The sequence below is a fragment of the Myotis nattereri genome, assembly GCF_964212035.1.
Source record: "Myotis nattereri genome assembly, chromosome: 11".
In the NCBI taxonomy this organism is placed as follows: Eukaryota; Metazoa; Chordata; class Mammalia; order Chiroptera; family Vespertilionidae; genus Myotis; species Myotis nattereri.
Genome location: NC_138086.1, coordinates 49,572,969 through 49,586,736, shown reverse-complemented (window position 1 = coordinate 49,586,736; position 13,768 = coordinate 49,572,969). Strand labels below are relative to the sequence as shown.

The window sequence follows — 13,768 nt, the reverse complement described above, 5'->3', positions numbered from 1 at the left end:
GAGCCCTTTACAAGTTGGCCCCAAATTTTATTATCACTAGGCCTGCTTGAATCTCCTCTCTATGCATTTATAGTCTCCTCTGACCAGTGATGCATGGGTGGTTTGGGCCCACTTCACTTTCTGCTGTGCATATCCAGTCAAGCTGGGATATGTGGTGAACTTATCAAGCCCCTGTGGCTGTCTTGCCTCTTACAACTCGATAAAATCTCTCTACTTGCCAGAAACAGGACTACCACCTCAGACCAGCGGAGCCATTGTTTCTCCCTGTTCATTTGCAACTAAGATTACAAATTTAATCTTCAATACTCTGTATCAAGTACTCTGTCAGCAGTAGGGGCAGCAAAGCTTCTGGTTTTCAAAGCCTGCTCCATCCTGGTTGAAATGTCACACCAACAAAGCAGGGGATGAGTAAGAAGGGGGAAAGGAGTAGCACCAGATAAGAACACCACAAACTTGTGTTATTCTTGCCATGAGTTCAGTACTTTTCATGAACAAAACTTCTCAATTTGTTTGTTGATTTCCAGAACACTGAATTATTTGTTTTAGCCAGTGTTATGGTTGCTTTGTGGGGAGAGCAATCAAATCTCCCACTCAGTAATTAATGCTAGCCACTCCTTTTTCAATCATGCATATCCTAGGTTGTTGCAATCCAAAGTTCAATCATACCAAATCTTGGCTATTACTTTGAGATTGTATTGACTTCTGAGATAAAACTGAAAGTTCACTTTTTTGGTATTTGTATTTTATGCATATATATGTAGCTACTTTAGATATATTAAACCAGTTTCCTTCCTTTCTTCCTTCCTTCCTTCCTTCCTTCCTTCCTTCCTTCCTTCCTTCCTTCCTCCTTCCTCCCTCCCTCCCTTCGTTTCTTTCTTCCTTGCTACTGGGAAAAACTGATTTTGTGTACATGCATTTGTGTGTAGGGTAGACAGAAGTTGAGGATTTCTCTACATTAATATTACAGAGAAACTATAATACTAATATTATAGAAATACCATAGTATATGCAAGATACTGATAGCCCATAGTATATTAAAATGATACTAAAAGATATGGAAACTATGGCATATATAAAAATTATTTGAGAGAAATGTCAATGTTTATCCTGGAGAAAAGTAACGTATTGCTAGTCTTTAAATATTTAAAGTTGTCTTACACAATGATACCGAAAGCAGAGTCAAAACTAAGGGGTATAATTCTGAGTTCAATGTACAACATGAACTATTTAACAACTTAAGCTGAAACAACTGAACTAGTTTGGTTCTCTAGCAAAGTGAGGAGCTTTTCTCACCAAGAATGATCAAAATACACTAGATGACCATTTTTTTTAAAGGAGTGTTTACACAGAAGATAGATTAGATCAGGGGTCGCCAACCAGTGGTCCGAGGACCGCTGGTGGTCCATGAGGTCCGAAAGGTTGGTGACCGCTGGACTAGATGACCTTTCAATTCAGTTTCTATGAAAATAAAAGAATTTATATAGATAAAAGATAACACTATCAGGAAAATAACCCAAAATATACATAAAGATGATCACAACTTGGGTTATTCATAATGAATAAGAGAATAAAAACTATAAAAGATATGAATTCCACTGTACTACTGGGTCTCAAAGGGCAACAATATGCTGGCTATCATGAAAAAGTTATTAGAAGCAGAAAACCCTTTCCTACCATTGTAGAAAACTATGATCTACAGTTCTCATTGCTATAACTCAAAAACAAGAAAGTTGAAGTGGGAACAAAAGATAACCAAAAGGAAGAAGATATAGCAATTATAAGTAAAATAAGAATTCATTCTGAAAACGGCAAAAGCTGAGAGTTTGCAGAGCAAACATTTATAAAGAACATGAAGAGCAAAAATAAGGTAAACTTGGATTTTTTCACCAAAACGTGGAGGGCAACTCCTAAACTCTGAAAGAAAGCACCATTATATTCAGGAAATGGTAAGATAATTTGCTAGCATAAAAATAGGCTATAGACTACAATCAGAAATACCTTACCTCTTTCAGTTGATCAGCACTCCCCCATGACGCAGAACGCTGATGTGACCTCTCTTCTGCTCCCTCTTCCACCCAACAGCTAGGTGTCTTGAACAAAACAAAGTAAGAAATTTTGTCTTTACTCCTTATTCTCACAGCAACGCAAACATATTTCAAAATTTTCATGAAAAACCAATTAAGAAGCTATACTACTAAAATCCCTTAAACGCTAAGATTTTCATGACCCTGTGTAATATTTAAAACATTCTATCATATTCTGAGTTAGACATGATCAATTAAAGATGCTTCTAAGTTACTCAAAACATTGTTTTTCAAATCAACATTAATGAAACATCCAAATGTAATACAAAACATTAAGTACGAAATGGTAAGACCATTTAGTAGCTATATCTAAAAAAAAACTAACAATATTAAAGTATCATTCTTAATACATGAGAGGACTCTTGGTGTAATGTAAATTAGGGAAAGTAAAAACCACTATTTAAAGACAAACAGTAAAGATTATCACAGTAAATATATATGGCTCTAAAAACTATTTCTATTACACATTAAAAAAACATCACTTATGTTGAGGCTACACCCATGACTTTACATAATATATAACTTCTTATGAAAAAGCCATCAGTGTTGTCTGGATGTACCACACTTTATTTATCCAATCACCTATTGAAGGACATCTTGGTTGCCTCCAAGATTTAACAATTAAGAATAAAGCTACTATAAACATCCATGTTCGGGTTTTCCAAATCCTTTGGGTGAATACCAAGGAGCATGAATGATGGACTGTGTGGTAAAAGCATGTTTAGTTTTGTAAGAAACAGCCAAACTATCTTCCAAAGTGGCTGCACACCATTTTGCATTTCCACTAGCAATGAATGAGAGTTGCTGTTGCTCTGCATCCTGGTCAGCATTTGGTGGTGTAAGTGTTTGAATTTCAAAACAGATCAAACTAACTCAGGTATGAAGTGGTATCTCATTACTATTTTAGTTTGCATTTCCCTGACAATGTATGATGTAGAACATCTTTTCAGATGCTTATTTGCCATCTTCCTTGATGACATATCTATTAAGGTTTTTGGCCCATTTTTTTTAAAAAAAAGGTTATTTTCTTATGTTGAGTTTTAAGAATTCTTGGTATGTTTTATTTTTTATTGAATTTATAAAGGTGACATTGGTTAATAAAATTAAATACGTTTCTGGTCTACAATACATCATCCATGTATTATATTGTGCATTTACCACCCAAGTCAAGTCTCCTTCCAACACCGTTGATCTCCTCTTTACCCTCTTCTACCTCTCCCCACCCCCTTACTATTGTCTGTGTCCATGAGAATCTTTTTTTTCTTTGCTCAGTCTCTTCACCCTTCTCACCCAGCCCCCAACACCTTCACCTCTAACAGCTGTTCTCTATCCCATGAGTCTGTCTCCACTTTGTTAGTTTATTTGGTTAATTAAATTCCACTTATGAGTGAAATCATATGGTACTTGTCTTTCTCTGACTGGCTTATTTCACTTAGTGTAATACTCTCCAGGTCCATCCATGCTGTTGCAATCTGGGAATACATGCACAGAAACCTGAAACACTAATTCGTTCATTGCAGCATTACTTACAATACCCAAGATTTGAAAGTAGCCCAAGTGCCCATCAGTAAATGAGTGGATACAAAAGCTGTGGTACATTTCCACAATGGAATACTACTTGGCCATAAAAATGAATTCTTTGTATATTTTGAATACCAGACCTGAATCTGGTATTCAAATATCAGATATGAATCCTGGGTATTTTTGTTATTTTATCCTTATTCATAAACTAGCAAAGGCAGCTTTGCTTCCCTGGGTTATCAATTTCAAAACAGGTCAACTAACTCATAGCAAGAAAATACTGTTTTTCAATATTGACTGTCAATATGTAAGAGCCTAAAGCCACTTCCAAAAAAAACTTACAAAAACAAATGAATTAGTAATTACTTCACAAAATTCTCTGAGTATTATTTAATTCTTTAAACAAATCTTATATAAAACTTTTAAATTTATTTTTTGTATAGTTCATCCTTACCCTTGAAATTTACTGCAGTTTAAAATCTATTGTGGAAATATAATTATTGACTTAATTATTTTACAGTACTTAAATATATGACCCTTAGTAGCAAAGTACTGATAAACCTGGCAAGAAATGAAGTGGAATTACTTGAGAATCAATGATATTTCAACTAGTAATTAATTATGATTATAGACTAATTTTCATTTATAAAGAAGTTTTAAAATAAATAATGACAAACTGTTCATTATTTATAAATACATTGTTTGACTAATAAAAATTTTAAAAACTTTTAATTTAAAAGCTAATTTTGAAGTTTATCCTGATGATGCTTTAAAAAGGAGCACAAAAACATTATGATTCTAATATTACTATCTTTTGTTTTTCTAGTAAATGTATGTAAATATAGTCTTATAACCAAATATAAATATAAATAGCCTCCTCACTTGAAAACAGAGTGCAGAAAGAACAGTTCAGCTGAAAACAGCATGAGGAATTCAGTGCTAGCAGCACTTAAAAATTTTTTAGCATGCTCCACTTCTATACCAAGTTATGTGCTCATTATTTTAGGCTAGTTTCATCCAGTGGTCCCTGGCTGAGCATAATTGGCCTCATCTGGGAGCATGGTAGAAATGCAAATTCTCAGGTTCAATCCCAGAATTATTAAATCGAGAATTCTTAGATCAAGTCCAGCATTATGCATTTTAACAAGCTCTCCAGATGATTCTGAGGCAAGCCAAGGTCTGAAAAGCACTGTTAGACTAAGGAAATAAAAATGAATAAGAAACAGATCCTGCACTCAAAGTGACATGCTGACCATATATATAACCACTCATTTTTCTTGTAGGCTAATATCAGTAACAAGTAAAACATTAATTTGTATCTAATTACATCTTTAGAAATTAACATAAGTTAACATAAATATTGTTTGGAGACACGCAGAAAGTTATACTGAGAGGGAGAGATTTTTCTTTTTTTAAATTTTCTATTAACATGCAGTATATTTCACATTTTTCAATTAAGAACATAATGTTTATTAACAGATTTCCTCATTTTGCCTGTCCATGAATTTTAGTCATACATGAGTCCTTAAATAGTATGTTGACAACTTCTTTTTTTTTCTTAATAAATCTTTTTCCCCCCATTGACCTCCTTCAGCCCACCCCTGCCCCCCAACCCAGGCCTTCAGCAACCTATTGTCTGTGTCCATGGGTTATGCATCTATGCATACAAGGTCTTTGGTTGATTACCTCCCACCCATCCACCCTCCCCCACCTTCCAGAGGGATAGATTTTTCTTTACTGAGGAACATTAAACAGCAGTCCCTAAGAAGGACTAATTGTCTGAGTATTTATAAGTAAAAAGTATAAAAGCCATGTCTATTTACCCCTCAATGTGTTCCACACAATTGAATGAAGATCTGTGAAGTAACTATATGTGATTTTCTAGATTATTAAGCAGGGAACGTATACAGTAGCTGTATTTCTATTTCCAGATCTCAAGGGGGAGGGAGGGTGTTGGTGGTAAATTTCTGGACTGCAATTTTTTGAAAACAGGAAATAACACAGAAATCAAATACTTCATTGGTGTTAGACATGATAAAATGAAATAATTTGCCTCACTCTATAAGAAATGTTAATTTGAGAAAAAGCAATCATAAATGTGACAACAACCTTAAACATATTCACAGTATTTCTATTTTCAAGAACTAACCTGAGATGTACACCAAAAGAAGCACTTGAAATAAATTAAATATCTATCAATAGGGAAATTAAAATTGTGGCACATTCTTATAACAGTACAAAAAAACACACAGCACGTGGAGTACAATCCCACTTTTTAAAAAAATATATATTTTTATTGATTTCAGAGAGAAAGAGAGAGGGAGAGGGAGAGGGAGAGGGAGAGGGAGAGGGAGAGGGAGAGGGAGAGGGAGAGGGAGAGGGAGGGGGGGGGAGAGAGAGAGAGAGAGAGAGAGAGAGAGAGAGAGAGAGAGAGAGAGAGGAACATAACTGATGAGAGAGAATCATTGACTGGCTGCCTCCTGCACGCCACCTCCTGGGGATCCAGCCCGCAACCTGGGCATGTGCCCTTAACCGGAATCAAACCAGGTACCCTTTAGTTGCAGGCCAAGGCTGTATCCACTGAGCCAAATGGGCAAGGGCTACAATCCCACTTTAGTAAGCAAATACATACAAAAAGAAAAAGACTTTAGAAAGAGATATTTTGAAATATAAATAGTGGTGGGAATTCTAAATAATTTTAAAGTAAATCCATAATTTTTTTTTCAGTTGAATGAGCAAAAAAAATCAGGAAAAAGGGGACTTAATATGTTTAGGAATATTTAATGGATGGGAAAATACTTTATTAAGTTAAGAAGGTTATACAAAACTACCTACAGTATCATCTGAATTGTTTTTAAGATGTTTTTTAATTTCTTTAAAAGTAAATAAATAAAATATAAAAGTATATACATCAAAATGTTAAAAATGGCTGTCTGGACATTAGGAATATAAGCAACTAAATTTTTTATATCATGAAAAGGTTATATTCAGGGAAAAACAATCAAGACAAGGAGTATTCTATAACAATAAACAATGCCAATTATAGAGAGATATAATGCACATACATTTTTAAACATCTATAATATTATCACGACATATAAGGCACTGACCACTGAAAACAGACAACAGAAATTTTAACTCAACAACAGCCAGCTCAAGACAGAACAAACATTTGAAAAGGGCGCTCTATCCCTAGCTGGTTTGGCTCAGTGGATCTAGCATCAGCCTGCGGACTGAAGGGTCCCAGGTTTGATTCTGGTCAAGGGCACATCCCTGGGTTGCGGGCTCCATTCCCAGTGGGGGTTTTGCCAGAGGCTGCTGATCAATGATTCTCTCCCATCATTGATGTTTCTATCTCTCTCTTCCCCTCTCCCTTCCTCTCTGAAATCAATAAAAATATATTTTTAAAACTAAAAAAAGAAAAGAAAAAGGGTGCTATTTAGAAACTAAATAATATAGTTAATAAGACTGAATTAATATGCAATGAATTGTATCTCTAAAAGAAAAGACTATACCACATTTTCAAATACTGAGCATTAAGAAAATAATGAATCATATATTAGGCTGCACAAAAAATTTCAATGAAGTTTCCAAAGATGTATAATTCTATGCTCTAATTATAATACCATAAAAGTAGAAATTAAATTACTAGGAAAGAAACTTTAACCACTTAGAAATTTAAAAACAAAAACAAAAAGCTCTCATATATGTTAAAGAAGATTAAAAATGAAAATTGCATAATATTAAAAATATATAGATAGCAGAAACATACACTGGCCAAAGCTGAGCTCAGTGGATAAGTCTTGGCATAAAACACATATACTACTAAACAAGAAATATCACAAATACCAAAACTGAGCATTCATCTCCAGAATCTAGAGAAAGAACAATATAGATTCCAGGAAGGCAGAAGAAAGGCAATGACAGAACAAAGTCAGAGGACAATGAACTAGAAAACAAAAACAATAGGAAAAATCAGTTCAACACCTTAAAAAATGAAACACTATATAACCTAATAAATTAAACCACTCAAAACACAAATGTGCAATATTAAAAATGAGAAAAAACTACAGATATGCAAGAAATTTAAAAAATTATGCGAGAGTACTTTATGAAACTCTATACAAATATATTTGAATATCTGGATGATATAGATTATATTATAGCAAAATAAATTTAAAAACTGAACTAAATAAATAGAAACTAAAAGAGACCAAGAGCCATGGAAAAAATTGAGATTTACTAGAGAGCTACACTACCCAAATTTACAAGTCTAGTCAACTTCATAAGTAAAATTCTTTCAGACCCAAGTAACAGATAACTGAGATAATATTTACACCATGCCAGTGCACAGAGGAAGGAAATCTTGCAAAATCATTTTATGAAGCAAGTATATCACCAATCTAAGGATTACATTAGAAAAAAGAAAAAACTGCAGACCTTATTTCTGAATATTGAAACAAATATAATAAATGTTAACACTTTATTTTACTGATTTTTAAATATCATATTAAAAAAGAACTCCATAAACCAAAAGCATTTATTCCATAAATGTAATCATAACCAATTGTTAAATAATCAAAGAAATTCAACATGTTATAGGTTATGAATCAAAACAAGGTCTTCATTTCAATGTGAAATGGCATTTGGCCTATAAAAAAACCACTCCTCATTTTGAAAATCAAGCAAAATGGTTACTAAAATAAGCATGTGTGTTTGTCAGAGTGAGTGCACTAGCTTTTTTTTTTGAGGTATGACTGAAATACATTATATCAATTATAGGTGCACAATGATTTGATATATTATGAACTGATCACCACAATAATTCTAGTTAATATCCGTTACCATACATAGCAACAAAATTTTTTCTTGAGATGAAAACTTAATAATTATCCTTAGTAACTTTCAAATATGCAGTATAGTATTATTATTTATCGTTGCCATACATTATATATCCCTGAGACTTACATGTTATCACTGAAAGTTTGCATTTCTTGACATCTTTCACCCATTTCACCTACCCCTTACCCCCGATCTCTGGCAACCACCAATATGTTCTCTGTATGAGCTTGGTGATTTTTTTGTTTTGTTTTGTTTTTAGATTAAATGTATAAGTGAGATTACATGGTATTTGTCTTTCTTTGTCTGAATTATTTCAGTTAGCATCATGCCTTCAAGGTCCACCCATGTTATCACAAATAATAGGATTTTATTCTTTTTATGAATGAGCAATATTCCACTGTGTGAATGACTCAGTGGACCATGACTTTTCCCCCCACCATTTTATTTGTAAAAAGTCAAACACACACAACAGCTGAAAAAACTGCTTAGTGAGTACTCATAAAGCCAACATCTTTTATTCTATAGTCAAATCCTTGCTATATTTCCTTTATCACTTATCTATCCATCAACTGAACTTACTTTTTATTCATTTCTAAGTTAATTGCAGACAGCAATATACTTCATCCCTAAACATCTTATGAGAGTTCAATACTTATGTTCTATATTTTTAGTTAATATATAATAAAATGAACACGTATACACTTAGATCTAAATTTTAATAAATGCATTCACCCATGTAACCAACGACTATCAAGATATCCATTCCCATCATCCCAGAAAGTTCCCTTACATTGGGCCTTGGTTTGAACACAGGATCTGTCTCCAAAGTCCACAGTCTTATTTTTTTTAATTTTATTTTATTGTTTAAAGTATTACAGATAGTAGTACATATGTCTCGTTTTTTTTTCCCCCAACTGACCTTCCCCCAGTCCACAGTCTTTTTAAAGACACTATGCTACTTCTTTTTTAAAGGCCCTAAGTATAAATATATTAAACATAAAGAATTTTATTTCTAACCCTCAATAATTAAGGTAGTTGAAATACTGAAATATTACAGGAAGAAAATATCAGCGAGCCCAGATGTTTAATAATATCTGAGGCAAGTTGACTGTACCACCTGCCCTCCACTAATTCCTGCTAAATAAACAAAAACTTCTACTTCCCATCCCAAGAATTCAAGAGTGAATCCAGGAGGGATGAATATAACAATAAAAACCATCTCATGTTTATCCCTTATCTCTTCAATTAAATTAATATACACTTGGGGCCAAAACTATTTTGTATGCTTGTTAGGCAAGCATGAGGCTAAATGCTATATACTTCAGTGGTTACTTCAAGAGGCAGTGGGGAACTGAAGAAAAAAAGATATGTAAAGCAACCAAATCTGGGTTCAAATCTCTTCCTATTTATTAGATATATAAACATGTACAAATTACGTAACTTCGCTAAGCTTCAGTATCTCACCTGTAAGATGAGGCCTATATTTTGCCTTCCTTGCAATTTCTCAAATGACCTACACGCAGAACCAGGCAAGAAAAGCCCCTAACCTGGACCGCAAGCTTTAGGGAAACAGCACTGGCTCTCTCCAAGCTACGTCCCTACCCACAGGGCGAAGAGACCTTGGGACCAAGGAGATCTGCTCACCATGAACCCATACCTCTGCCACAGACTATGCTCTAGGTAATCCAGACCTAGGAATTCCTGCCCAAACAGCAGCAAGCCTGGCTTCCAGGGTCTGCAAGGATCTATTCCCTGGCCTCACTTCCTGAGAGAGTGTAGATAAAAATGAATGTGAGGACACATATGTAAAACCAACCCTCAGGGTACAGAATGGTGTGCAGGATAAACAGGGATTTGGGTTTTAAGCTCAGAAGGTGAAGTGGGCTTGGCCCTTGTAGATACATTCTGGCATGTAACTCTGAGGAACATAGGAAATCTTAGCTCAAACCTGAATGTCAAGATGCATAGGAAATTTTATTTGTCAACTTAGAAGGATAAATATATTTTATGTAATAGTTTGTTAGTTTAAGTTAAACATCTTTGGTATATGGGTCTTCATTTATATTTGCTCCATACCCTGCAAATGTTACAACTGGGCCTGTCTATATCTGCCACTAATAACCTCACATGTGTATTGCCATATTCACTTTTAAACATCATATTTAGTCATATAACATTATCGTGAGTTTGGTTACATTAACTCCATCACACAAAGAAACAGAGAGGTTTAAACCTACCCAGCACCCTTTCACGCTATCTCCACATCACTCTCTTCTTAACTCCCAAATATCTGCGCTTCCTCTTCTACCCTCTTATCAATATTATACACTCCAAAACAATATGCCCTTAATCCCTAAATCTAGTCCTTATTCTATAAGACCTCTCTTTAGCACCTGATACTGTTAAAAATTTTCCTTTTTTAGAACAGCATTCCCTTTGGCTTCTAAGGCTAGACTATTTCTGTTCTCTTAGCTTTTGCTCTTTCTCTGGTTCCTCTTCTTTCTCAGAGAAGAAATATGAATAAATTATGTTATTCATTTTGTGAAAATGTTTCTGGATAGTGTCAGCATAAAGCATATTCAATAAATGGTAGGGTTTTTTAAATCTAAAAAGAATACCCACTATTTTTAAATATATATATATATATTTTTTTTATTGATTTCAGAAAGGAAGGGAGAGGAAAGAGATACAAACATCAATGATGAGAGAGAATCACCGATTGGCTACCTTCTGCACACCCCTCACTGCAGATCAAGCCTGAGCCTGCAACCTGGGCATGTTGAACTCGGGACCCCTCAGTCCAAAGGCTGACTCTCTATCAACTGAGCCAAACCAGCTAGGGCAACACCCACTATTTCTAAGTACAGTGCCAGTTATTCTACTAGGGGATACGCACACGCATGCACATTATTCCATTTATCCTACTAGCAGATAAAATTGGAGCTCAGATTGGTTGACAAATTAACGTGTCTTAAAAACCTGGTTCCAACACTTTCTAGCTTTATGATAGTAAGCCACTTAACTTCTGAGTTTCTGCTTCTCCATCTGTGTAGTCTTACAATGTTCTTGTGAGAATTTAATGAAACACAGGACATAAAACACATAACACATGGTACTTAGTCGGTAAATGTTAACTCCCTTCTCTTATTGCTTCCAGGTGAATACATTAGTTTTCTCCCTTTCCCTTGTGTGCATCTCCAAAAACAAAGTCCTCGGTCCTTTGACCCAATTTCTTTACACTCTACATCTACACATCATGACACTTGTGAACCCAACTCCTCCAGAAAGATGGTTTTGAATTATCTGTGTCTACCTCTAAGTGTTTAGGCTCACATCTCTAAATTTTGCTAGTTATTTCCACTTGAGAATCCCACTGCCTACCATATCAAACTGATCCTTTTGCTCACAAAACTAAGAATGAAAAGCAAAAGACTGGGGGTGGCATGAAATATTACAAAGGCAGAATTGATAGGATGGATGATAAAGAAGCTAATTTCATGGTTTCAAGCTTGTCTGGGAAAATTAGAAAAATTGAGAAGATCCTCATAGATCATGTCCAAAATTCCCCCCCCCCTTTTTTCTCTTCCCTCATTCTTCAGACATGAAACTCTAATCCTTCTATTTTCCTAAGCTACAAAGCCGAAAATGTTCTCATTCCTTTGAATTCTCTCACATTTAAATGCATCATTCTTTAATCAGAAAAAAACACCCAAAATACCTTCAACATAAATTTTCTTAGCCATGTGTTAATACTTTATAAATTTTTCCAATATTGAAATAATTTCAAAAATTACATTTTATAATATAGTTACTAATCATTATATTAATTTCTCTTGGAAAGCAATTCTTAAAACTGTAAGTCTAAAAATTGTCATATATTTAATATATTTAAAATATTACAGAATTTTAAAATTTTAAAAACCCAGATGACAAGAAACAATTAGTCTAAAGTTTATTAAAAGAAATGGCTTTCTTCTTTGGTTGAATGTACTATTATTTCAAATTTGGGAATATTTCATTAAATTACATTTTCTTTACTGTGATCAAAACAGAATAACTGCAGAGTAGTAAAACTGGTTTTGATTTGCTTATTTTACCTGAGTAGCTTTATCTTTCATACATGAAGGGTAATGAACATGAGGATCCCGTGGCCACTGTCCTGTGAGATAAGGTCCTGTTATTGTATCCAAAGAAGAGGTTCGCCTTATTGTACTAGAGGTTCGAACTTGCTGAGATTTTGGCCTGTCCACTACAAAAAGTGAAAAAGAAATTAGATTAGTGACTAATATTAAAGTAAAATTATTTAAATATCATAGTCTGTGGAATGTCATCCTATCAATTTTCTCTACAATATATGTTTATCTTAATAGCCCAATTATATGTTCTGATGAAATTTATAGACCCTCTCCAAAGAAAAATGCATTCACATACTATATCTTACATACACTTGAAGGGCTGTCACAGACCTTATGAAGCCATGCATTTTAAAGGACCTATTCTACAATCTACACGTCATCTCTCTGCCCTTACTTTATGTTTCCATACTGGCTCATCTGGACTGCCACTTTCCTAACTGCTGACTGCATCCATTTCAACTAACTGTTATAGTGCCACCTCCTTTCAATGCTAAAAAAACATTTCCATGGTTACTCATTCTTTAACTTAAAGCGTGTATTTTTCACAATATGGCTCCCATGTACCTCAATGTTTAATGTCTTGCTACTCCTCCATACACCCATGCTAACTACTAAGTGCCACACAAACTAACTGCAGCTTCCCAAATGTAAAACACTTCCTCGCTGTCTCTATACCAGTGGTTCTCAACCTTCTGGCCCTTTAAATACAGTTCCTCATGTTGTGACTCTAACCATAAAATTATTTTCGTTGCTACTTCATAACTGTAATTTTGCTACTGTTATGAATCATAATAATGTCAATATCTGATATGCAGGATGGTCTTAGGCGACCCCTGTGAAAGGGTCGTTCGGCCGCCGAAGGGGTCGAGACCCACAGGTTGAGAACCGCTGCTCTATACAGTCTATAATTTCCTCACCCTGTTCACTTGACCAACTCTTACTGAAGATACTAGTATTTGCACCCTCCTCGGCTTGCATGGAACCCGAAGTGTAACTCTCTCCTCCACCAGAGCATAAGTTTAATCCTTACAAACTGAAAAGGAGTTGATGCTCAATACTTAATGAATTTATTACAGCTCCATAAAAATAGCATGTATAATGAAACTATAATTCAACTTCCTCATTTATGGATAAATAAGTTGAAGCCCAGAGGGATAAAACTGAATTATCCAATGAAACAGAACT

The 13,768-nt window shown here is 34.5% G+C and overlaps 1 protein-coding gene across 2 annotated transcripts in view; it reads right to left on the bottom strand.

Moving 5' to 3' along the window:
* GLCCI1 (glucocorticoid induced 1) overlaps positions 1–13,768 on the bottom strand; it is a gene marked incomplete at its 5' end in the record, with an annotated part of 78,682 nt that overhangs the window by 34,254 nt on the left and 30,660 nt on the right. For both annotated transcript variants that reach the window (XM_081101764.1, XM_081101765.1), the window contains 2 exons: positions 2,004–2,090; positions 12,545–12,696. In XM_081101764.1, the coding sequence (XP_080957890.1) occupies positions 2,004–2,090; positions 12,545–12,696 (239 nt within the window). The remainder of the gene's footprint in view (positions 1–2,003; positions 2,091–12,544; positions 12,697–13,768) is intronic.